The 27,320-nt window shown below is 44.6% G+C and overlaps 1 protein-coding gene across 1 annotated transcript; it reads left to right on the top strand.

The window, feature by feature from the left end:
* Positions 1 to 1,864: 1,864 nt before the first annotated feature.
* LOC101943903 (cytochrome P450 2H2-like) lies at positions 1,865 to 25,384 on the top strand. Its single transcript, XM_005311355.4, has 9 exons — positions 1,865 to 2,158; positions 4,805 to 4,967; positions 7,976 to 8,125; positions 11,592 to 11,752; positions 19,434 to 19,610; positions 19,966 to 20,107; positions 20,609 to 20,796; positions 22,934 to 23,075; positions 24,667 to 25,384. Exons 1-9 carry the CDS (start codon positions 1,979 to 1,981, stop codon positions 24,846 to 24,848), a joined length of 1,485 nt encoding a protein of 494 aa, XP_005311412.2. The 5' UTR covers positions 1,865 to 1,978; the 3' UTR covers positions 24,849 to 25,384.
* Positions 25,385 to 27,320: the final 1,936 nt, after the last annotated feature.

Raw genomic sequence — 27,320 nt, 5'->3', positions numbered from 1 at the left:
ATATACCTATCTCATAGAACCTTGAAAGGTCATTGAGTCCAGCCCCCTGCCTTCACTAGCAGGGCCAAGTACTGATTTTTGCTCCAGATCCCTAAATGGTCCCCTCAAGGATTGAACTCACAACCCTGGGTTTAGCAGGCCAATGCTCAAACCACTGAACTATACCTCCCCCCTTAGGCTTAGACTTGCGTGTTTTTGTGTTATTTTCCTTGGTGACTTACTTTGTTCTATCTGTTATTACTTGAAACCACTTAAATCCTACTTTTTATACTTAAAAAAATCACTTTTGTTTATTAATTAACCCAGAGTAAGTGATTAATACCTGGGGGAGAAAACAGCTGTGCATATCTCTCTATCAGTGTTATAGATGGCGGACAATTTATGAGTTTACCCTATATAAGCTTTATACAGAGTTAAATAGATTTATTTGGGATTTGGATCCCATTGGGAACTGGGCGTCTGGGTGTTGGAGATAGGTGACCTGCTGAGCAGTTTTTGGTTAAAGTCTGCAGCTTTGGGGGCATGGACCAGACTTGGGTCTGTGTTGCAGGAGGCTAGCATGTCTGGCTCAACAAGGCAGGGTTCTGGAGTCCCAAGCTGGCAGGGAAAACAGGCTCAGAGATAATTCCAGCACGTCAGGTAACAGTCCCAAGGGGGTCTCTGTGACCGAAGCCGTCACACCCTGTTTATCCGACCCTCCATTATCTGGCTCTCCATATTAACTGAACAGCCAGCACACGCAGGTCCAGAAGCGGGCGATCTATCCTGTAGCCATTCGATGGAACTGCAGCCTCACACTGTCCCATTCTCCGGATTATCCGAATTTTTGATTAATTGATCTGACCCCGATCCCTATTAGATCAGATAAATGGGGTTCTGCTGTACCTTGAAGGGGAGAAAATAGTGGCTATAAAAAGTTCTTTAAATGTAGAGGGAAAAGGGAGAGCAAGAACCAGTGACTGGGATCTGAACCCAGAAGAACTGAAATGAGAATGAGGCACGCATTCTTAACAGTGAGGGTGATTAACCACTGGAACAGACTATCAAGTGGTGTATTGAGGTCTTCACATCGAGATTTGGTGCCTTTCTGGAAGACCTTGTAGCCAAGCACAAGTTATTGGGCTCAATACATGGCTAACTAGGTGAATGGCCTGGACATCAGACTAAAGGATCTAGACTCTTCTGCCTTAAAATCTATGACTTGATGTTAGCTCTGCATTTCCAAACTTTGAAATCACTGGTTTTCTTTTAAGCTGCACTGTCCCTTCACATCTTGTTTTAATAGTTTCTCATGGACCCTGATCGAAATCCCACTGAAATAAATGGGAATAGTTCCACTGACTTCCAGGTCACGTCAAGTCTTGCTTCTCAGAGTCTTAATGTTTCAGTTTGAAACGAAGACTTGTACAGGTTCAATATAAGGGGGAGGGGGGGGGTCACAACATTTTTTAAAGTTTAACAAGACTTTGTGAAATCTCCAAAAAGATTCAGGATTCAGTTTAAATATTTATCAAACATTCAGCTTGGTGTTTTTCTTAAGTGTCTGCTGCTCACCGATCCATATGCTAAATCCTGGATAGCAACATGAAAAGGAAACATTATATGTGTAAAATGATCTAGCCAGCATCAAGTCTATGAGAAACATTTAACAATATGAATGCAGAGAGAGGATGATTTCATGATAGTTTGGGCAGTTTTACAGAGATTCAGTTAAGGATTAATTGTCATGCTCTGTCAGTGAGTACATAATGGCAAATGGAGATGAGATATTAATAAAGGTTCAAAGGAGTTCATTCCTAGTTTGACAACTCCAATCACCTTTGTTAGTCCAGAGCTTATCTCATTAACTCAGGGGAACTCAGAGCTCCTATTGGCTAATTGCTTGCACCCCCTTTTGCTGTGTAGAATATAAAAACTGAGGAGTCTGAAATACAAAGTAAACCCCTGTTAGAACCCAGAATAATTGCTGCACTCTGCAATGGAACCTCTTGGAGCAACAACTGTTTTCCTGGTTATTTGTATTTCTTGCCTTCTTTTCCTTTCGGTATGGAGAAAGATGTCTGGAAGCGGGAAGCTGCCTCCTGGCCCTATTGCTTTTCCCATCATAGGGAACATGCTGCAGCTGAATACGAAGAATTTACCCCAACATATAGATGAGGTAAGGGTGTTTTCATGGTACCAGTTTCTGGGTTGTAGGTGGACATTAAGCAGAGCCTGGCAGCAATTCCATGTCACTCATCTCAAATTTCTGACTTCTTATTTCACAAAACAATCAATCTTGGAGGCTAGATGTAAACTGTTCCGGATAATGTACTGCTCATATTAGAGGGGATCTTATTCACAGCTAATCCAGAATCCCCCCCCCGCAGCTGCACTGCAATGGGTACAAGTGATCACAGGGTGGGGACAGTGGGTTATGTAAGGAAATGGTAGTGGTGAGCCTTGGGGTCTGTACCTACCTCTGCTACAGACTCCAGGTGTGCTCTTGGCCATGTCACTTAACTCCTTTGTTCCTTAATTTTTCCATCTGTAAAATTGCTCTAATGATGTTTGCCTGCATCACACAATGATGGTAAGGCAGAAACTGCAGCTCAGATTTGAAGAAATGATGTTGTAGTGCTGCATGTTCTGGCATTTTAGCGAGCTCTGCAAACACAACCTGGGATTGGAGAGACAGGTTTGATTCTTTCCTTCTGGCAAATCATCACAAATAATGAGGGTTGTACAGGACAAATGTTGCCCCCAATCACAGCTGTTCATCTTCATTCTCTTCTCATCATGCCCTGAGATACAGATGTGTTTGTCTGTTGATTTGCACAGGTGTAATCAATTGGAATATGGACAGTAATTCCTCTGGTGATGTAAAAGGGGAAACAGAATCTCACTTTTCTCTGTCTTTGGTTCTGCAGGCCAACAGGAGTAAAATGAAGGGAAAAATCTCTCTTGTCATTATAAAATCAACTGACATGACTGAATAAATGCAGGCAGCATTTCTGTGGAGTTAAAAGTGTCATTTTTACAGGGTGCTCAAGATCACAATTGAAAGGCCCCATATTAATGCAGTCTATTCTTATAATGACATAATTGTATAATACAGACAGAATTATCCTGGGAACACTCAGAGACACACATCTATAGGGAAATGAGCAGGTCCTCAAGGTATGGAGCAGGTCCTCAAGCCATGGAGCAGGTCCTCAAGGAATCAATTATGAAACATTTAGAGGAGAGGAAAGTGATCAGGAACAGTCAGCATGGATTCACAAAGGGGAAGTCGTACCTGACTAACCTAATTGCCTTCTATGATGAGATAACTGGCTCTGTGGATGAGGGGAAAGCAGTGGATGTGTTATTCCTTGACTTTAGCAAAGCTTTTGATACGGTCTCCCACAGTATTCTTGCCGCCAAGTTAAAGAAGTATGTGCTGGATGAATGGACTGTAAGGTGGATAGAAAGCTGGCTAGATCGTCGGGCTCAACGGGTAGTGATCAATGGCTCCATGTCTAGTTGGCAGCCGGTTTCAAGCGGAGTGCCCCAAGGGTCGGTCCTGGGGCCGGTTTTGTTTAATATCTTTATTAATGATCTGGAGGATGGTGTGGACTGCACTCTCAGCAAGTTTGCAGATGACACTAAAGTAGGAGGCGTGGTAGATACACTAGAGGGTAGGGATCGGATACAGAGGGACCTAGACAAATTAGAAGATTGGGCTGAAAAAAACCTGATGAGGTTCAACAAGGACAAGTGCAGAGTCCTGCACTTAGGACGGAAGAATCCCATGCACTGCTACAGACTAGGGACCGAATGGCTAGGTAGCAGTTCTGCAGAAAAGGACCTAGGGGTCACAGTGGACGAGAAGCTGGATATGAGTCAATAGTGTGCTCTTGTTGCCAAGAAGGCTAACGGCATTTTGGGCTGTATAAGTAGGGGCATTGCCAGCAGATCGAGGGACGTGATCGTTCCCCTTTATTCGACATTGGTGAGGCCTCATCTGGAATACTGTGTCCAGTTTTGGGCCCCACACTACAAGAAGGATGTGGAAAAATTGGAAAGAGTCCAGCGGAGGGCAACAAAAATGATTAGGGGTCTGGAGCACATGACTTATGAGGAGAGGCTGAGGGAACTGGGATTGTTTAGTCTCCAGAAGAGAAGAATGAGGGGGGATTTGATAGCAGCCTTCAACTACCTGAAGGGGGGTTCCAAAGAGGATGGAGCTCGGCTGTTCTCAGTGGTGGCAGACGACAGAACAAGGAGCAATGGTCTCAAGTTGCAGTGGGGGAGGTCCAGGTTGGATATCAGGAAAAACTATTTCACTAGGAGGGTGGTGAAACACTGGAATGCGTTACCTAGGGAGGTGGTGGAGTCTCCTTCCTTGGAGGTTTTTAAGGCCCGGCTTGACAAAGCCCTGGCTGGGATGATTTAGCTGGGAATTGGTCCTGCTTTGAGCAGGGGGTTGGACTAGATGACCTCTTGAGGTCCCTTCCAACTCTGATATTCTATGATTCTATATGTTTAAAATGTTATAAGATAACAAAGGGAAGCCCGAAGAGTCAGGAAGTCCCAGATCCTCCAAGATATGTAGGTGCCTAACTCTCATAGAAATCAATGGAGTTAGGCTCCTAAATACTTTGGAGGATCTGGGCTGAAATGACCAAGTCTGCATGGTGATCAGTAGTAAAACTTGCCTAGTATTAGCTCAGTGGCATGAGAGCACTTTCATCAGTTTGTAATTTGATCTGCTCACATTCTTATTCGTCATTAAGTGGATCTAAGTTAAAACTTACTGGTCTTTTGTGTTAAACTTTTACAGCTCAGTGCAACGTACGGCCCAATTTTCACAATATACTTAGGTTCAGAACGGATTGTGGTGCTGTATGGATATGAGATTGTGAAGGAAGCTCTGATCGGTCTCGGGGACGAGTTCAGTGGAAGAGGAAGTATGCCGATATTTGAAAAATCTTCCAAGGGAAGAGGTACCTTTCAAGTAACTTCAGCATATAGAGGAGAACACAATTGCAAAGACAAAAGGGAAACAGCTGGAGTTTCATTCATACAGTAATAAAAATTGGATAAATAGTCTTGGTTTCAGGAAAGAGCCCCTTCCCTATTGTGCCACTGTTGCCCAGAATTTGACAGTCATGTGTGTACCCCAGAACTTGACAGTCCAGCAGTCAGCCATTTTGTATGTTCAGCCACTGCCAGTTGAAAACCAAATATCGCATAGCTAGGAAAAATCTCAGGCCTTTGTGAGACAAGGTCAGACAGCTGCATACTTGCAGTTTGTTAATCAGAATGGGAGGATGGGATAGAAAGTTATGGGGGAAAGTGAGTGAATAGCAACCTTGGTTTTTAGGCGCTCCTGAAATATTGTTGTTATGGCTAGAAATAGCAGAAATGTTTTGAGCTAACGTGTACCTTGTTGAAATTAGGAGAATTGAGGGCCCAGTAGAAGTTATTATGCTGACCCACCCTAGGAGTCACTATAGCTTATGTTCTTTGTTATAGTTAGCAGTTTCAGGGAGCTTTTCTTTGGGAAAGGAGCAGACATCTAAACTCCCTATCAGCTGGACAGAATGAGGGCCCCTGGAAGTCCGGCTGGTGATTATTCAAAACCATCTCAGATTGTGGGTAACTATATCTGGGATGTTCCAAACCTATTGCTTAGGTCTGTGTGTGCTTAATAGCTCATAAATCGGAGATTTAGATGAGAGCATGCTTATATCAATCATTTATCCGATTTATCTCATTGATTCATTCTTGATGCTGCCTGGAGTGAAACAGTTAAGTTACCACATTTTTGGGTTCTGAAAACCCTGGGTAACACCACTGGTTCACTGACATGAATGGTTCCATGGGGCGGCACCAGCGCAGCAAGCGTGTGCCTGGGGCGGTAAGCTGCGAGGGGCGGCCTACCGGTTGCTGTGAAGGCGGCAGTCAGGCAGCCTTTGGCGGCGTGCCTGCGGGAGGTCCACTGGTCCCGCGGTTTCGGTGGCAATTTGGCGGCGGGTGTGCCGAAGCTGCAGGACCGGCAGATCACCTGCAGAAATGCCACTGAATCAGCATGACCACAGACCGTCCACAGGCATGCTGCCAAAGGCCACTTGACTGCCGTGCTTGGGGCAGCAAAAAACACAGAGCTGCCCCTGATGGTTCCGAGCATGTCACTACGGGTTTATGGCAGTTATAACTGCCAGGCCAATCTACCTACAAGGCCCAGAATACAGCCAGGAAAGCAGGGCTGGAGAGGCAAAGAGGATCACACCAAACAATGAATTCCTATCGTCTTCCTCCCCTGTCCTCACTGACTAGGTATATCCCATGAGCGGAGAAGGATTTTTTAAATCTTTTCATAATAAAAAGTGAGGGATGGAGTAATAAATATGGAAACACCAAGAAGTCCTTTTCAGGAAGTCTTTTATCTTATTTCTGCATTAAGTGAAGTGTAGTTACATTAGAATCAAAGTGACTGTGTAAACAACCTTCAGTGTAGTTACCTGATTACACAGAAAAAAAACTACTTGAAAGGAACTTTATTGAGGTTGTAAAGTCAAGCACTCAGAAGCTAGGAAATGCTAGAATTAAGATTCCCTATGCAACTGCATAGAGATCTGAGTTAATGGAGTAACTGATAGCAGCAGTAGCTTGTCATCTCATATGTGGACAGGCACCAGGATCTGTGAGGCAATGGTGCATGCCTAGTGAAGACAGAACCTTTGGAGATTTTAGCTGCTAAATTCTAAGTCTCCTCTATTGAGCATGTGTGAAATGTGATTTTTTTCAAAGGCTTGTGTAGCGGGGTGGTCACCCTCTCCTGCCCTGAAGGCCTTAAAACAGCCCTGGGAAAGGGCTGTGGCAGGGCAAAGCAGCAAGCCTCGGCTGATTGGGTGAAACAGCCACAGCTGGGGCCATGCCCCAATCAGGCCACAGCTGGCCCTATAAAAGGATTGTAAGCCAGGAGCTCAGGCAGTCCCTCTCTAGTGGTGGAGAGGGGAGGACCTGGCTGCCTGGGAACTGAAATGTGCTAGAGTAGAGTAGAGTAGAGCTGGGGAATAGGGCAAGGGAGCTGGGGAGCTCCCACCTGGAAAACCCCCAGGCTGCAGGCCTTGTCTAAGGCCAAATAGGTACTGGGGTTGTAGGGGTGCAGCCCGGGGGTAGGTGGAGGCAGCAGGTTCAAACCCCCCTGATGAGTGGTATAGACTGCAGTCTGCCCCAGTGAGCAGGGGCTAGATGGTGACTGGCACTGGGCACTGAGGCAAGGTGGGGATAGAGGGTGGGAATTCCCCTGGGAAGGAAGCCCAGAAAGTGGGGGTACTGCCAGGAGACAGCACCCAAGCTAAAGGGGCACCAGGGTCCGGGAGGGACATGGGGGCCAGCGACAAGTGGGATATTGGCCTGCAGAGGGCGCTCCAAAGGCTGGACAAGCTAATTCCCTGGAGGCGCCGCAGTGGTGACTTTTTTGCTTCGCTACAGCTTCTAACTTGGGCACACTGTGGGAAACCACTGAAAATGAAGTGGCCTATAATGGTCAATTAACACCTCTGCAGGAGTAGGTAAGTAGTCACCAGTCTGTCTTACAAATATTGTAATGGGCCATAAAAACAGTGTCTTTTTAAGTGTGAAACTCTTTTGCAGTCTGTCCCACCTTGTTTTTAGCTTGGATGCGCTAATTAACTGCTGCAGACCTGAGGAAGAGCTCGGTGAAGCTCAAAAGCTTGTCCCTTCCACCAACATAAGTTGATCCAATAAAAGATATTACCTCACCTACCTTGCCTCTGCCATATCCAGAGTCCAACTTGGCGACAGCAATGCTGCAAACAATAATTGCAATGTAGTGGTATTATCATCTCCCTAGTAGAAAACAGGCACAATATCAGTGATGTTGAAGCCGAACCTTTGACTCACCAATATTTGGGTATTTGTCAAATAGGCAAACTGAGTCTGGCTCTTCCTCCTTTCATTCCTGTTCTCGTCCTGTTTTCAGGTATTGTTTTCAGCAACGGGGAGCGGTGGAAGCAGCTCCGCCGATTTGCCCTCACTAATCTGAGAAATTTTGGGATGGGGAAGAAAAGCATTGAGGAACGTATCCAGGAGGAAACCCGTTTTCTGCTAGAAAGGCTCAGAAACACACACGGTGGGGATTGTTTCATGTCCGTTGGAAACTGAGGAGTCAAAGACTCTTGTCTTTCTGTTTTTCATTATATTAATTGTTTGGTTCGAACATCTTATTACTCAAGCCATTAACTGCACTTATAACAACCTGTGTTAATATAATGGGAAAAGAGGTGTGAAAAGTTCCAGAGATGACCATTTCTGTCTTTCTTTCTCACATTTTCTCCCCTCTGATCTGTGATCAATGAGCAAATGGAAAACGTTTGTCTAGAGTGTGTAGATGCAAACACTGAGCCATATTAGAGTGGGTTAGTTTCAGTGTGCTGGGTTAAAGAGACACCTATGTCTACAGTTTGCTGCTTCTCATTTTTTTCCCCCTCTGCTAGATGTCTGATACATGTTTGGCACCTACATTCTATAGTGATGGGCTCCATAGGAATGTTTGAAATCACGGTGTAAATGTACAGTGCTTCATAAATGACACTCATTCTCTCTTATCTTATTCCTCTTCATTCGTTGTGGAACATAGGGCCTTCCATCTTTGCCAGTCTCCTACTGCAGTCTTAGATACTTCCAATGTCAATTTGATAACTAACAATTCTGCTTCTGTTGTGCATTTTCATGTTACTCATGGTCTACCTTATTGCCTCTTGCCATGGGGGTTCCAGTCCAATGCCTGTCTTATTATATTATTCAAGTCTTTTGTCCATGTATGTTCTAGCCATCTGCATTTTCGTTCTAGAATTTCCTGTCCCATCAGTTTTTGTTTAATCTTCCTCCAGAGTTCTTCTTTTTTTTTTTCTTTTCTTTTCTATCTGTCTGATACTGAGGATTTGTCTAAGGCAACTGTTAATAAGAACTTGTAGTATAGATATAAGGTCTCTCAATACGTCTCCAAGTTTCAGCAGGATATAGTGAGACTGACTTTACAATTGTGCTAAATATTTGAAGTTTCTAATTGGAAGGGTAAGATTTCTATTTCTCCACATCGGCTTTAGAGTTACAAGGGCATGTTAGGCTTTTGCTATTCTGGCTTTAATGTCTTTGTCCGTTCCACCTGTTGTATTTGAGATTCTGCTGAGATGTGTGAAATATCAGAGCTCTTCTGTGTCAATACCAGTGATACTTCTAAGTTATTATTTATATTCCATAAGAACATAAGAACGGCCATACTGGGTCAGACTAAAGGTCCATCTAACCCAGTATCCTGTCTTCCGACAGTGGCCAATGTCAGCTGCCCCAGAGGGAATGAACGAAACAGGTAATCAACAAGTGATCCCATGCCCTGTCGCCCATTCCCAGCTTCTGGCAAACAGACGCTAGGGACTCCATCCCTGCCCATCCTGGCTAATAGCTATTGATAAATATATTCTCCATGAATTTATCTAGTTCTTTTTTTTTAACCCTGTTATAGTCTTGGCCTTCACAACATCCTCCGGCAAGGAGTTCCACAGGTGACCTTGTCAAAGGCTTTCTGAAAATCTAAATACACTATATCCACTGGATCCCCCTTGTCCACATGCTTGTTGACTCCCTCAAAGAATTCTAGTAGATTAGTGAGGTATGCTTTCCCTTTACAAAAACCATGTTGACTATTCCCCAACAAATTGTGTTCATCTATATGTCGGACAATTTTGTTCTTTACAATAGTTTCAACCAGTTTGCCCGGTACTGAAGTCAGGCTTACCGGCCTGTAATTGCCGGGGTCTCCTCTGGTGCCCTTTTTAAAAATTGGTATCACATTAGCTATCTTCTAGTCATTTGGTACTGAAGCTGATTTAAATGATAGGTTACAGATGACAGTTAATAGTCCTGCAATTTCACATTTGAGTTCCTTCAGAATTCTTGGGTAAATACCATCTGCTCCTGGTAACTTATTCCTGTTTAGTTTATCAATGTGTTCCAAAACCTCCTCTAATGATACCTCAATCTGGGACAGTTCATCAGAATTGTCACCTAAAAAGAAGGGCTCAGGTTTGCAGATCTCCCTCACATCCTCAACACTGAAGACCAATGCAAAGAATTAATTTAGTTTCTCTGCAATGGCCTTATCGTCCTTTAGTGCTCCCTTATCTCAATCATCCAGTGGCCCCACTGGTTTTTTAGCAGGGTTCCTGCTTCTGATGTACTTACATTTTTTTTCTATTACTTTTTGAATCTTTGGCTAGCTGTTCTTCAAATTCTTTTTTGGCCTTCCTAATTACATTTTTACACTTCAGTAATGTCTAGCGGTCCCAGCTGATATAGGGGCTCCTTTGCGTATGGACTGTTGGAACAAATGGTTTGAGACAGTCCCTGCCTCAAGCAGTGTACATCATAAATAGACATGAATGAAAACAGTGGAACAAGTGAATGATTTTTCCTGCTATTTTAGAGATGGGGAACTGAGATCCAGGCCAGTGCCTTAGCCACAAGATCACCCTGCCTCTTGACACATTAAGGGCCAAATTGAAGTTGGCTCTGCCCATCTGGGAGAATTGTGAGTGGGAGAGGAGACTGCCCTGAGACCCTTCCCCACCCATGGTACAGACAGAAGAGAGCCGCTTTACTGCTGGTCCTGCTGCTTGTGTACTCTTAGCCAAGGGGCAGCTATTGCTGTTGGGAATGAGTCAAAGAGAATCGACGGGTGAGAGACATGAGCAGGGGTCTGGTCATGAAGAAAATGCTGCTTCTGGATGTTCCCCATGAGCACTGTGGTCTCAGGTCAGAGGGGTGAACTCTTGCCAATAATTTTGAAGAATGTTGTGCTGGTCTCTCTGACGCTGCAGCCCCAGGTTAGCTCTCAGTGATCAGCCCCATGTGTTCCTTGTGCTTATGAGGAACGAAGAACCTGAAACGGAAGCTAAGATGTCACTCGTGAGCCAGTGGGAAATTCAGCCTCTCCAGTTGCATTAGCTGAGCTGTGGGGCCTGCTTAGTGCACTCTGAAGGCAGAAAGCAGACCCATCCCCCCTGCTGTTGTGCTGGGAGCCTTTATTCCTTCCCTAGCACAACAACTGTGTATTTATGCTGCACGGCCGGGGCTGTCAGTGCCAAGGGGAGATTGCTGCGCTCTGGGAGTTAATGATGATGCTACAACACCACATGCAGTGGCTCAGGCAAAGACCTCTGAGCAGGATCCTGTTGTGAAAGGGTTGGGATCCTTTCTGTGAAATGGGCCCCAAGTCAGACAGGCAGATGTCACTCAGAGAGGCACTGATGGCCCCTGGTCAGACCACAGTGTGCCAGGCAGAGAGCAGCAGAGAAGACAGAGTGAAAACTGATTGCCAAGAAGAAAAGTGGCAACTGTTTAATTTAGCGTATGAGAGGTAAGAGTGGGGGTTGGGGCAGCCCTAACTCACTCTCCCCAGAGAATATGGCTGTCAGCCCCACCTTGAGTCTTGCCCTGTGGTTGGAGATCCACCACGTCCCCGTGCTGCCCATGACTCTGATGCTGAGGGTGAAGACACTGAATTAAAACTGATTCTTTTTAGTTTTGTTTTGCTCCAGGGCGGCCCTTTGACCCCATCCTCTTCCTCAACCATTCTGTCTCCAATGTCATCTGCTCCATCGTCTTTGGGGACCGGTTTGACTATGAAGATAAGAAGTTTGTGACTTTAATAAATCTCCTAGATGAAGATAGCAAGCTCCAGCGCTCCCCCTGGACAGCGGTATGTTTGGAGGTTTATTCCATTCTTCTCCTTTGTACTGGGGGAGGGGACAGAGATTTTTCTTTAACTATTAATTTTCCTTAAACAACATAAGAACATAAGAATGGCCCTACTGGGTCAGATCAAAGGTCCGTCTAGTCCAGTATCCTGTCTTCCAACAGTGGCCAGTGCCAGGTGACCCAGAGGGAATGAACAGAACAGGTATTCACCAAGTGATCCATCCCCTGTCGCCCATTCCCAGCTACTGGCAAACATCCTTGCCCATCTTGGCTAATAGCCAAGAATTCTCCATGAAGTTATCTTTTTTTTTTTTAACCCTGTCTTGGCCTTCACAACGTTCTCTGGCAAGGAGTTCCACAAGTTGACTATGCGTTGTGTGAAGAAATACTTTTATTTGTTTTAAATCTGCTGCCTATTAATTTTATTTGGTGACCCCCACTTCTTGTGTTATAAGAAGTGGTAAACAACACTTCCTTATCTATTTTCTCTAGACCAGTCATGATTTTATAGAGCTCAATCATATCTCCCCTTAGCCATCTCTTTCCAAGCTGAAAAGTCCCAGTCTTAATCTCTCCTCATACGGAAGTCGTTCTATACCCCTAATCATTTTTGTGGCCCCTTTTCTGAACCTTTTGCAATTCCAATATATCTTTTTTTGAGATGGGGAGACCACATTTGCACATAGTATTCAAGATGTAGGCATACCATGGATTTATATAGAGGCAACATGGTATTTTCTGTCCTATTATCTATCCCTTTCTTAATTATTCCCAGCATTCTGTTCGCTTTTTTGACTGCTGCTGCACATTGACTGGATGTTTTCAGAGAACTATCCACAATGACTCCAAGATCTCTTTCTTTAGTGGTAACAGCTAATTTAGACCCCTTCATTTTATATGTATAGTTGGGATTATGCTTTCCAATGTGCATTACTTTGCATTTATCAACATTAAATTTCATCTGCCATTTTGTTGCCTAGACACCCAGTTTTGAGAGATCCTTTTGTAACAAGTGTTTCAGATTCCATAATCTCCTTCTCCTCGTTAGACTACTGCTAAACTGATCCTCAAACTTGTTTCTAAATATAGTTTAAATTCCCACACAACACATCATTAGCTCAGAATTAAGTTTGCTTAAGGATATCCACTATCAACATTATTGGTAAAAATCAAGAAAGTTGCCAGCTAAAATATTAACATCCACACCAAGCACATGTCACATGCCTTATCACATAAGCAACATGATAGTGAATGTGAAGATATTTCTTACTTCCAAAGCAAACTTCCTTTCACTGCCAGCTCACACCCAGCCACCACACCCTTTCCTGAAAACTTCACGAAATGTGCAACGAAAGGCCTAACTCTCTGCTGACATAATTCAGTCAAAAGAAATGGAGTTACACTACAAGAGAGAATTTGACCCTTTAACTGCCACCTCAAGAAGTCTGAGGTAGTTTCCTTTTAAAGTCTATAATGGCTTATTGCGGCCTAAGGAAATCTGTGGTCAGAGCTAAGGTTGGGCACTTGAGGGTTTTTTTTCCAAGAAAAGTATATGTGTTATGTTGGAAAAAATGGAGCGTGTCTTAGCTAATATAACTGAATGTCACTGCAGTTTTTGAGAGGAATTTATATATTGTGACAAAGTTCCTCCTCTATCTTGGTGGATCCTGCGCTTATTGGCGGATTTTCTTGCCTCAGAGATTCACCATGTGAGTTGGGGAACAGCCCAGAGACCTTTCCCTCTGGGAGAACCCACAGTCCAGGTCAATTGGGAGGTTTGGGGGGGAACCCAGGCCTGCCCTCTACTCCGGGTTCCAGCCCAGGGCCCTGTGGACTGCAGCTGTCTATAGTGCCTCCTGTAACAGCTGCATGACAGCTACAACTCCCTGGGCTACTTCCCCATGGCCTCCTCCAAACACCTTCCTTATTCTCACCACAGGACCTACCTCCTGGTGTCTGATAACGCTTGTGCTCCTCAGTCTTCCAGCAGCACACCCTTTCACTCTCAGCTCCTTGTGCCTCTTGCTCCCAGCTCCTCACACTCCCACCACAAACTGAAGTGAGCTCCTTTTTAAAACCCAGGTGCCCTGATTAGCCTGCCTTAATTGATTCTAGAAGCTTCTTCTTAATTGGCTCCAGGTGTCCTAATTAGCCAGCCTGCCTTAACTGGTTCTAGCAGGTTCCTGATTACTCTAGTGCAGCCCCTGCTCTGGTCACTCAGGGAACAGAACTACTCATCCAGTGACCAGTATATTTGCCCTCTACCAGACTCCTGTACCCCACTGGTCTGGGTCTGTCACATATCCCTCCCCCTGCTCAACGCCAAGGGGTTGGGCAGCTTGGGACGCCAGACAGTGCACACATGACAAGCCATTGGCGTTGCCATGACAGCTCCCTGCTCTGTGTTGCACACGGAACTGGAAAGGTTGGAGGGATAAGAACCATCTGGTCACCCTTGTGTTCTTCTTGTTCCGCTGCATCCATTGAATAGGGGCATGGTTGGTCATGAGGACAAATCTGCGCCCGAGCAGGTAGTAGCGCAATGTTTCCATGGCCCATTTTACAGCGAGGCATTCTCTCTCCACCACTGCATATTTTTGTTCCCTTGGAAGGAGTTTCCGACTGAGGTATAGAATTGGGTGTTCCTCCTCCCCGACCATCTGTGATAGAACGGCCCCCAACTCTACTTCTGATGCATCCGTCTGCAGGATAAATTCCTTGGTGAAATCAGGGGCTATCAGTACGGGGTTATTGCAGAGGGCAGTCCATAGGTCTGTGAATGCTTCCTCTGCTGCATCAGTCCATCTCACCAGATCAGGTCCATGGGCTTTCACTAGGTCTGTCAGGGGGCTTGCCCTTGTGGCAAAGTGGGGGATAAATCGTCGGTAATACCCCACCACACCTAGGAACGCCCGGACTTGTTTCTTGCGACTTGGTCGGGGCCAATTTTGGATGGTCTCTAACTTGTTCACTTGGGGTTTTACCAGACCTTTTCCCACAATGTAGCCAAGATATTTGGCCTCTGTAAACCCTACAGCGCACTTGGCAGGGTTTGCTGTAAGGCCAGCTCACCTGAAGGTATCGAGGACAGCCTCCATCTTCTCCAAGTGGGTTTCCCAGTCTGGGGTATGAATGACCACATCGTCCAAGTAGGCAGCAGCATAACTGTTATGCGGGCATAATAGCTTGTCCATGAGGCGTTGGAAGGTAGCTAGGGCCCCATGTAGTCCAAAAATGAGGACAGTATATTGAAAAAGACCCTCTGGTGTAGAGAACGCAGTCTTTTCCTTTGCGTCTTCTGCAAGGGGAATCTGCCAGTACCCCTTTGTCAAGTCTAGGGTAGTCAAGTACCGGGCATTACCCAGACGGTCCACTAGCTCATCTATGCGGGGTATGGGGTACGCGTCGAACTGGGATACTCCATTTAGTCACTGGAAGTCGTTGCAAAATCTTGTGGTGCCATCAGGTTTGGGCACCAGCACGATTGGGATGGACCACTGACTGTGGGATTCTTCGATGATCCCCAACTCCAGCCTTTTTTTTACTTCTGCTTTTATTTCCTCCCTTTTTGCTGCTGGCACCTGATAGGGCCTCATTGTTACTCTGGCCCCAGGGTTCGTGACGATGTGGTGATGTCTCAGTTGTTCGACCCGGTTTTGTCGAACACATCTTGGTTCTGGAAGATCATCTCAGACACCTCATTCTTCTGGTCTGGTGTTAAATCAGGAGACACTCTCACCTGTTTGGAAGGCTTATTTTCCTGGGCTAGGTCTTTTTGGACCGTTGTGCATGCCTCTTGTGCATGCCAGGGTTTCAGAAGGTTAACGTGATAAATCTGTTCTTGTTTTCTGCGTCCTGGCTGCCGCACCTTGTAGGTTACTTCCCCCATGGGTTCAACCACCTCATAGGACCCCTGCCATTGGGCCAGAAGCTTGCTTTCTGCCGTGGGTACCAACACCATAACCCGATCCCCTGGTTGGAACTGTTGCACTTTTGCCTGGCGATTGTAATGGGTTCGCTGGGCCTCCTGTGCCTTCTCCAAATGTTCCTGTACAATAGGGGTAACCCAGGCTGTCAGGTCTCGCATCTGCATTACATGCTCTATTATATTTCTCCCCTCATAGGGTTCCTCTTCCCAAATCTCTTTGGCAATATCTAGTATGCCACGGGGGTGATGCCCGTATAATAACTCGAAGGGGGAAAACTCAGTTGAGGCCTGTGGTACCTCCCGGATAGCGAACATAAGATAGGGTAGTAGGGTGTCCCAATCCTTCCCATCCCGACTTACCACCTTCCTTATCATAGCCTTGAGGGTTCAGTTAAACCTTTCTACCAACCCATCAGTCTGTGGATGGTAGACCGAAGTTCTCAGGGTATGTATATGGAGCAGCGTACAGAGGTCCTTCATTAGCTTCGACATAAATGGGGTTCCTTGGTTGGTTAATATCTCCTTCGGTAGCCCCATTCAGGCAAAGATCCACACCAGCTCTTCGGCTATAGTTTTAGAGGCCGTGTTCCGCAGGGGGACAGCTTCTGGGTAGCGAGTAGCATAGTCCAAAACAACAAGTATATATTGGTGGCCCCGAGCCATCCTCTCCAGGGGTCCCACTAGGTCCATGGCTATTTGCTCAAAGGGGACCTCTATGATGGGAAGGGGTACTAAAGGTGCTCTCAAGTGGGGACGGGGACTGTGCAGCTGACACTCCGGGCAGGAGGCACAGTACCTCCGCACTTCTTCATGTACTCCGGGCCAGAAGAACCATCGTAGGACTCGTGCCAGGGTCTTCTCTACCCTCAAATGCCCCCCAAAAAGATGACTATGAGCAAGACTTAATACAGCATTCTGGTGTTTTTGAGGTACTAGGATCTGCTGTACCTTCTGCCCCTGTACTGGTGCAACCCAGTATAAGAGATCCTTCTTCATTATGAAGTAGGGTCCTGGTCCCTGGGTTTTTCCTTCCACGGGGACCCCATCTATTTCAGTCACCTCCTTCCTAATGTTGTCATACCTTGGGTCTTCTGCCTGGTCCCGTCCAAAATTTCCTCTCCCGGGGCTAATCTGCCCAGGATCTAGGAGCCCAGTCTCTGTTGCCTCTACTGGTTCAGAAGCATTAGGGTGGGGGTCAGACTCAGGTGCTTCTCCCTCCTGCGTGGCTTCCTTTTCAGCTGCGCGGGTCCGCCTACCTACAAGAGCGACCCTCTGGCTTTGGGTCAGTATTTGGGTTCCCAAGGCCTTAGCTGCCCTTCTTTCCCTTTTTGTCTTTCTACCCTGTCTAGGAGTGGAGAACAAATCTGGGGATATTTCAGAGAAGATTGGGGGTTGGCAGTCTGCTGTGGATGCCTCATCAATTTTAGGGTCCCCATCTTTCTCCAATCCCCCTACTGGGAGTAAGTTTCCGAACCCTGGGAAGTCCCTCCCTATGAGCACCGGGTATGGGAGTTTAGGAACTACACCTGCTGCTACCTCAGTAGTGTTCCCTTGGATCTTGATTTTTACTGGGATGGTGGGGTAGTAACTAACTGTCCCATGGACACATGTTATCCCTGTACGTTTAGCCTGCAGCAGCTGACTATGCTTCATGAGCTTCCCTGAGATAAGCGTGATAGCACTCCCCGAATCAACCAGTGCCGTGGTCCCTACCCCATTTAGTTTCACTGGTCTGGTATACATATTTGGGGTTAGTGAGACCCCCACAAGGTGGATTAGGGAGCATGGATCTGCCCAATTCCCCAGGTTACACTGCATAGGCTCCTCAGCATTGGGACACTGTAGCTATGTGTCCCCACTCCCCGCAGGCATAACATCTGTATGGAGTCCTAGGCGTTCCCCGGTCTCTTGGTTTGGGCAGTCTAACATCACGATCCTGTTCTCCCTCAGTGCTCCGACTCTTTGTGGCCTCTAATGGGCCTTCAGCCTCTCTCTTTTTCCACCTGGGCCCTCCTGGTAGCCCAGTCACCCGAACTTTAGGGCTTGGTGCTGCTAGTTTAATCCAGGGTGCCTCTTCCTTAACTGGTCGGGTCAGCTCCCTCACCGTCCTTCGCCTCTCTACCAGGGCAACAACCTCCTCATAGGTGGAGGGTTCGTTTGGGCTTACCCAGGCACGAAGGTCTGGTGGTAGTCCCTTCATGTATCAGTCGATGACCAGAACCGCTAGTATCTCTTCCGGACTCAGGGACTCTGTTTGCAACCACTTTCGTGCAAGATGGATGCGGTCATACAATTGAGACTGCGGGGTTTTGTCTTCCTGGTACCTCCAACCGTGATACTACTGGGCCCACACTGCTGTCGTTACCCCAGATCTGGCCAGGATCTCTGCTTTCAGCTGGGGGTAGTCTGCTGCAGCCTCTTCAGGCAGATCATGGTAGGCCTTCTGGGCCTCCCCACACAGGAATGGGGCAAGGATGCCAGACCACTGATCTCGAGACCAGGCCTCCCGTAGGGCTGTCCTCTCAAAGACCAGAAGGTATGCTTCTACATCATCCTCCCGTGTCATTTTCTGCAGCCAATGGCTGGCCCATATGAGCCACATCCCATCATGGCCGCGATTCAGCTCTGTAAGGGACTTTAACTGGTTTACCAGTTCCCGCAACATAGCTCGGTCTTGAGCAACCTGGTCCATCAGCAGGCGATTAGTCTCTTGCTGCAGCCGCACTGCCTCCTGTTGGGCGGCTGCCTGGACACGGGTAGCCTCCTGCTGGGCCGCCATAGCTTGTATCAGTGCCCGCACTACGTCATCCATTGTGGTGGGGGGGGAAAAAAAAACCCTCTCCCTTTTTGTTTTGTTTTTTGTTTAAATCACCCTCCTTCTTCTGCCGCGCTGTGCACCCCGAGATCCCACTTCTGACACCAGTGTGACAAAGTTCCTCCTCTATCTTGGTGGGTCCTGTGCTTATTGGCAGATTTTCTTGCCTCAGAGATTGACCATGTGGGTTGGGGAACAGCCCAGAGACCTTCCCCTCTGGGAGAACCCACAGTCCAGGTCAATTGGGAGGTTTGGGGGGAACCCGGGCCCGCCCTCTACTCTGAGTTCCAGCCCTGTGGACTGCAGCTGTCTATAGTGCCTCCTGTAACAGCTGCATGACAGCTACAACTCCCTGGGCTACTTCCCCATGGCCTCCTCCAAACACCTTCCTTATTCTCACCACAGGACCTTCCTCCTGGTGTCTGATTACGCTTGTGCTCCTCAGTTCTCCAGCAGCACACCCTCTCACTCTCAGCTCCTTGCACCTTTTGCTCCCAGCTCCTCACACTCCCACCACAAAGTGAAGCGAGCTCCTTTTTAAAACCCAGGTGCCCTGCTTAGCCTGCCTTAATTGATTCTAGAAGCTTCTTCTTAATTGGCTCCAGGTATCCTAATTAGCCTGCCTTAACTAGTTCTAGCAGGTTCCTGATTACTCTAGTGCAGCCCGTGCTCTGGTCATTCAGGGAACAGACTACTACTCATCCAGTGACCAGTATATTTGCCCTCTACCAGACTCCTGTACCCCACTGGTTTGGGTCTGTCACAATATGTTGAGTAGTCTAATTTAGTAGAGCTTGCAATGTTCTGTTGAATCCATTTTGATAGGAAGGTGCCAAAGAAATATTGTATTGTTCTGCTGTAGTGAGACATTTGAGTGAACACTATGGTTATCTATTGTGTCCAGATAATCCAACTGTGTTTTTCTTTCAACCTTTAAAGCTGTACAATTTTTTCCCGACTCTCATGGATTACATACCTGGGCCTCACCAGGGGATATTTAAAAATTCTCTGGAGTTCAGAAAATTTGTTCTGGAGAGAGTGAAGATGCACAAAGAGTCTCTGGATGCCAATTGTCCTCGAGACTTCATCGATGCTTTCCTCATCAAAATGGAAGAGGTATGTGAGGGAAGCAGCCCCCCTTTCCTGTAGAATGGGTTATATACATCATCGGGATTAATTTCTTAAATAATAACATAGGACATGGCCCAAAAAGAAGAAATGTTCTCTGCCCAAGGAAAGTGCGTTATAATGGTCAAACTGTGCTCTCCTACTTCATGTAAAGAAAAAAATCACCTTATTGCACAGAAAAGGCCCAATGCACCGCAGTAATACAGCTGTAATGTCAGGTGCTATGGGCCATTTGAGTGGGATTTTTATAATGATGACAGGTAGGTCACTCTTTTGGCCTATAAGAATATATCCTATAGTTTTAAAGTCAAGAATCAAAGATCTTCACCAAATCTTTTTTCAGGAGCAAAAGCATGTCCAGTCAGAATTTAATGTGGAAAGTATGGTAAATAGCACGATAGAATTATTTGTTGCGGGAACAGGAACAACCAGCACCACCCTGAGATATGGACTCCTTATTCTTCTGAAGTATCCAGAAATAGAAGGTAACAGTCTCCCACACAACAAACAAACACACAGACACACACAAAATGTTCGGTTCTGGGGGGACATGAGGAATACATGGACCAGTAAATGGATACAGAGCATCTCCCCTTCAGTCACCAGAATTCATCTGGCCTGGCCTGGCAGTGACCTATGTTATTGTAACACGGTGGTGGTTCATTAGTTTATGTGAAGTGAGTTGAAGATGTGTTGAGGGGGTTTCCTACTCCAGTTCCCTGCAGGCAGGCGTTCTCATCCAAAAAGCACCATTACAACGGGCATTACTTGTCCCCGTATTGACTGTCTGAGCAAAGGGTCCAAAGGCTAAATAGGCCGTTGCGATTGAATTCCTCTCTCAATCCAGATCAATGACGTTTTTGTAACACCAAATTGATCAGGTTTGTTATAATCCCAAATTGCACACAGTGTGACACAATTGTGGGCAAATTTATGGGAATCCTCTTCTTTACCATTATAATTAAGCCTCATTAATCTGATGACAGAGAAAGTTCACGAAGAGATTGACCGTGTGATTGGCCAAAGTCGAAGCCCCTGCATGGCGGATCGAAGCCAGATGCCTTACACAGATGCTGTGGTCCATGAAATCCAGAGATTCATCACTCTTGTCCCATTAGGTGTCCCACGTGCTGTGACTCGAGATGTTAATCTCAAACAATATGTTATTCCCAAGGTCAGTTCTCAATGTGTCTGTGAAGGGTCGAGTTCTTTTACCTTTTTCTCTTTTTAATTTTGAATTATTCACAAGAGAAATGCTTCAACTAGATTTTGTGAGCTGGGTTTTGTTGTTGTTACTGATTTACCAATAATATACCAATTATTATTGAATCCCCCCCCCAAGCCTCTGCATGAAGCAGAACAGCAGTTTGCAATGTGCAGGCTGGACTTTCCTTCCAGAAATGGTTTCAGATCCTTGCTGTGGCATTTCAATATGGAATTGAAAATGCATTTAGCAATGGTACTCAGCTAAGGTTTTGACATCAAACTAGTATGCAGAAACATTCTCTTTTTTTGAGGCTGAAGGGATTTTGTTTCTGGGGAAATTTCTTGGCGCAGTTAGTTCACAAACAGAACAACATATCAAATGGAAATGAACAATGAAAGTATTGGAGCCCTCCCAACCTTTGCTTATTTCTGGAACTGAATGCAAGCCAATCAGTACAAATATGAAACAAAACAAAAACTACACTTCAAGGTTAAGGTATTTTTAATAGTGAGCCAAGCTTACACAGTTAATTCTTGGTTTTTGTTTACTAAATAATGAAAAATAGACTTAGTTTTATATTAAATAGACTAATAGATTCTAAGGAGCATTGTGATTGTTTAGTTTGACATCCTATATATCACGGGCCATGGAACTTGTCCAAGAGCAGATCTTCCAGAAAAACATTCAATCTTGATTTTAAGAAATTGTCAGTGATGGAGAATCCACCACGTCCCTTGATAAATTGTTCCGATGGGTAATTACTCTGACTGTTAAAAACTTCCACCTTATTTCTAGTCTGAAATTGTCTAGCTTCAGCTTCCAGCGACTAGATCATATTACACCTCTCTCTGATAGATTGAGGAGCCCATTATTAAATATTTGTTCACCATGCACATATAGATACTTACGGACTGTTATCAAGTCAGCCCTTGACCCTCTCTTTATTAAACTAAATAGATTAAGCTCCTTGAGCATATCCCCTTAAGACATGTTTTTCTAATCCTTTAATCATTTGAGTTGTGGGCACCAGAACTGGAAATAGTATTCCGGCAGCGGTCTCACCAGTGCCATATGCAAAAATAAAATAACCTCGCTACTCCTACTCAAGATTCCCCTGTTTCTGCATCCAGGCACAGTTGCCAACTTTAATGCAGTAAATAAGCACCCGGCTTTCACAATGAGCCCAAAATCAAGCTAATCTCATTTCAAAACAAGTCCAAAACAAGCCAATCCCTAAGAACCCCAACACTCTATGTGACTAGATCTCCCCCCCCCTCCCCCGGCGTGCAGTCTGGGACTGTGGTGGGCCCGCTGAGCACCCCGACTCTCTCCCCTACTTGCCCCCCCCTTGCCCTTGTTTGCTGGAGCCGATCAAAAAAAAAATCAACAAACTATAACAAGCTACTAGCCAACAAGCAACTCGCAAGCCAATTAAGCCAAAAACAAACCCAATTTCTGCTGTTTTTTTCACAGGTTTGGCATGTCTGGCCAGGATAGCATTAGCTTATTTGGCCACAGCGTTACACTAGGAGCTCATGTTCAGCTAATTATTCACCACAACCCCCAAATCTTTTGAAGAGTCATTTCTCTACTAGGATAGCGGCCCCATCCTGTAAGTCTGGCCTACCTTCTTTGTTCCCAGATGTGTACGTTTACATTTAGCTGTATTAAAATGCATACTGTTTGCTGGCGCCCATTTTTACCAAGCAGTATCTGAATCAGTGACCTGTCCTCTTCAGTATTTGCCACTTCCCCAAGATTTGTGTCATCTGCAAACTTTATCAGGATGATTTTGTTTTTTCTTCCACATCCTTGTTAAATGTTAAATAGCACAGGGCCAAGAACCAGTTCCTGCAAGAACCCATTGAAAACAGACCCGCTCAATGACAATTTCCTATTTTCAATTAAATTTTGAGACCTTTCAGTTAGTCAGTTTTTAATCCATTTTATATGTGCCATATTAACTTTATATTGTTCAGGGTATGCAAGGAAATGAAGAAAAACAAAGATGGGTCCCACAGTCCAACTCAAGTGAATTTTGGAGGCTTCTCTCTTCTGGATAGTATCCACTTTAATTCTTTTTTTTCTGCATTTGCTAATTCAGGGCACCACGATATTCCCTGTACTGAAGTCAGTTCTATCTGACAGCAGGGAATTCCCAAACCCAGATCAATTTAACCCGGGACATTTCTTGGACGAAAATGGTGCCTTTAAGAAGAGTGACTACTTCATGCCTTTTTCTGCAGGTAAAAGAAATTGTTTTTATTTCAGATCCCAGACTGTCTTCTGGCTTTGCCTTGAAATTCCTAGTGGCTCTCAGACTGTTTAGTGCATAGTGTTTTCAGGTGGACCACGAAGCAGAGTCTCTCACGCTAGCAAAGCATCTATCAGTCTTTAAAGAATGTCACTTCCTGCTCGTTGTCTGAAGTGAATTTTTTGACTAACTACACACTCCCTTCTCTTCACTCTGCCTGGCAATGTCGTGTCTTGCTTTGCATGGTATCTGTCCCGTATAAATTAATCCATGATATAATGGGCAGACAACACTAAAACTGAAAGGAGTACCAAATGTAAAGTAAGACAAAGCCCACTGCATAGTCATCTGGAGAGAGATCATAGAAATGCAAAGTTGGAAGGGACCTTGAAAGTTCATCGAGTCCAGCCCCTTGCACTGATGCAGGCCCACCTAAATCTACACCATCCTTGAGAGGTGTTTGTCCAGACTGTTCTTAAAACCCTCCATTGATGGGGATTCTACAACCTCCCTTGGAAGCCTGTTCCACAGTTTGACTATCCATATCATTAAAAAAGGTTTCCTAGTACCTAACCTAAATCTCCCTGGCTTCAGATTAAGTCCATTACTTCTTCTCCTACCTTCAGTGGACAAGGAGAACAATTGATTCCTGTCCTCTTTATAACAGCCCTTCATATATTTGAAGACTATTATCAGCTCCCCCCCTCAATCTTCTTTCTCAAGACTAAACATGCCCAGTTTTGTTAATGTTTTCTCAGCAGTCAGGTTTTCTAAACCTTTGATCATTTTTGTTGCTGTCCTCAGAACTCTTTCCAATTCATCCACATCTTTTCTAAAGCATGGTGCCTAGAATGGGACAGGGTACTCCAGCTGAGACCTCAACAGCGCTGAGCAAAGTGGGATAATTACCTCCGTGTCTTATATATGACACTACTATAAATACACCCCAGAATGCTGTTGGCCTTTTTTTTTTTTTTTTTTTTTTTTTTTTTTTTTTTTTTTTTTGCAACTGCATCCCATTGTTGACTTATATTCAATTTGTGATCCACTATAACCCTTCCGCCCCCCTGGATCCTTTTCAGCAGTACTACTGCTTAGTCAGCTATTCCCCATTCTATAGTTGTGAATTATAATTGTCCATATATTATAAGCATATTCTCCAGTCCATTATCCAAGTCATTAATGAAAATATTGACTACTTCTGGACATGGGAAGGACCCTTGTTGGACTCCACTAGATACACCCTTTCAGTTCAAAAGTAAACTATTGATAGCTACTCTATGAGCAAGTTTTTTCAAACAGTTGTGCACCCAGCTTATAGTAATTTCATCTAAACCACATTTCCTTTTAAAATGGCAGTATAAGGAACTCAAACCTTCAAATGATCTGTGAGTAGCTTCTTACACCCTTGTATACTTTCATACCTTCCTGAACTCTGGGAGACAGCCATTATGCTCCATGCACTTACCCTCAATTATTCTGTGAATCTAACTTTAATCCTGAGATTTTTGCTTCATAAGTATTTAAAATATGCTGCAAAGAAAGATCTCCAGCATCAACTCAAAATTCCTTTTTCATTGCAGGGAAGCGGATTTGCGTGGGAGAGGGTCTGGCTCGGATGGAGCTATTTTTGGTACTGACAATGATTTTGCAGAACTTTACCTTGAAATCTGTCGTTGACCCCAAAGACATTGATCTAACTCCAGAGTCGAGTTTTGTGTCAAATGCACCAAAATCATTCCAGCTCTGTGTTTTGCCTCGATAAAGAAATGAAAAGTCACCTCAATACTTTAGACCTGTGCATTAGTTTGATTGTTTTTGGACTCATTAACACAGTGACAGAAATGAACTCATTGTCTTCAAAGAGAAACATAAAAAACTAGTAGTTGATCTAACTTCAATTTAACAAAATTATGTGTAGTATCAAAAATTAACCACACAATTGACTCAAAAGCCATGTAGAATAACTGTGTACTGTTCTCAGACAGGCTCAGCTATGAACAGAAGCTGGGTATCTTTTCAGTTCATTTGTGGTGTAACTGACAATTATAGAAACTTCTTTAGGCAGATGTAAGGCTTCTTGATTGACAAGGTGTTAGTAACTGTGTCCAGCCCTTGAGTTCTGACCAGCCAATGAGAATAAATTGGGATGATGTAATGCTTTTGGCTCAATATCCTACTTTGATAGTCAGAGTTTCTGTGGCGTTGGACTGAACTAGAGTTCTCACTCCCCTGCTCATTCATGCAATTTAAAATAAATGTACTGTTAATAAAGTTGCTCTTCATTAATTTTCCAACTCACCTCAACACTTCTATATATTTACATATTTATGTAGTTTTGTGATACATATTCCAAGCCAGGAGGTGCAGATTTCTTCACCAAATAGTCATTGAGTCAACAAGGCATGATGCCATTTTAGATTTGTTATTGGGCGGGAGGTGGTAGTGAGGACCTCATGGAACAACTGTTTGTAGGGGACAACCTTGGTTCAAGTGATCATGAGTTAATTCAGTTTAAACTAAATGGGCAGAAAAACAAAAATAAATCTTTGCAACTAAGGCCCTTGATTTCAAAAGAGCTATATTTAAAAGCGTAAGAGAATTAGTTAGGGAGGTGGATTGTACTGAAGAACTCAAGGATTTGAATGAGAAGGCTTGGAATTAGTTTCTGCAACTTTGACTTAAAGTATCTGAAGCCTGTACCCCAAGCAAGGGGGAAAAAAATCGCAGGGAAGGGCTCTAGACAAAGCTGGATGAGCAAGCATCTCAAACCAGTGATTCAGAGAAAGCAGAAAGCTTGCAAGGAATTGAAGATAGGATGGATCAGCAAGGAAAGCTACCTCTTGGAGGTCAGAAAGTGTAGGGATAAAGTGAGAACTGCCAAAAGCTAAGTGGTGTTGTAGCTTGCAAAGAAAATTAAAACCAATAGTAAAAAAAATTTTTTTTAGCCATATAAATAATTAGAAAACAAGGAAAGAAGAAGTGGGACCGCTAAGCACTGAGGATCGGGTGGCAAATGAAGATAATCTAGGCATAGTCCTGTACCTATACAATTATTTTGTCTCCGTTTTTAATAAGGGTAATGAAAAGTTTAGGGGTAGCGGCAGGGTAGCTAATGGGAATGAGGATATGGAACTAGAAATTACCACAACCGAGGTGGAAGTCAAACTCAAACAGCTTAATGGGACTAAATCAGGGGCCCCAGATAATTTCCATCCAAGAATATTAAAGGCACTGGCACATGAAATTGCAAGCCCAATAGCAAGGTTTTTTAATGACACTGTAAACTCAGGGGTCATATCCTAGGACTGGAGAATTGCTAATATAGTACCTATTTTTCAGAAACTTGAAGAAAAGTGATTTGGGAAACTACAGGCCAGTTACTTTGATCTCAATTGTACACAAAGTCTTCAAACAAATTTTGAAAGAGAAAGTTGTCAAGGACATAGAGGTAAATTGTAACTGGGATAAAATACAACATGGTTTTACCAAAGGTAGATGGTGCCATGCAAACCTGATCTCTTTCTGTGAGAAGATAATTGATTTTTTAGACAAAGGAAATGCTGTAGATCTAATCCACCTGGATTTCAGTAAGGTATCTGCTACAGTTCCACATGGGAAATTTTTAGTTAAATTGGAGAAAATGGAGATTAATATGAGATGTGAAGGTGGATAAGGACCTGGTGAAAAGGGAGACTACAAAGAGGTCATACTGAAAGGTGAAATGTCAGGCTGTAGTAGGACAACAAGATAGCAAATGTGAAAATTCGGGATGGGGGTAGTGAGTAACAGGTGCCTATGTAAAACAAATCCCTGAATATCAGGACTGTCCCTATAAAATCAGCACATCTGGTCACCCTAGAATGGAGGGAGGATACTAGTGGAGTTCCTCAGGGATTGGTCTTGGGGCAAATTTTAGTTAACATTTTATTAATGACCATTGCACAAAAGGTGGGAGTGTGCTAATAAAATTTGCAGATGACACGAAGTTGGGAGGTATTGCCAATACAGAGGAGGAACAGAATATCATACAAGAAGATCTTGACCACTTTCAGAACTGGAGTAATAGAAATGGGATGAAATTGAATAGTGCAAGGTCATGCATTTAGGAACTAAGAACAAGAATTTTTGTTATAAACTAGGGACATGTCAGTTGGAAGTGACGGAGGAGGAGAAAGACCTGGCTGTATTGGTTGATCACAGGATGACTTTGAACTGTCAGTATGATGTGGCCATG

This window comes from Chrysemys picta, chromosome 7, assembly GCF_011386835.1.
Source record: "Chrysemys picta bellii isolate R12L10 chromosome 7, ASM1138683v2, whole genome shotgun sequence".
NCBI lineage: Eukaryota > Metazoa > Chordata > Testudines > Emydidae > Chrysemys > Chrysemys picta.
The sequence above is the reverse complement of the archived record's forward strand: the minus strand, read 5'-3'. Positions and strand labels throughout refer to the sequence as shown.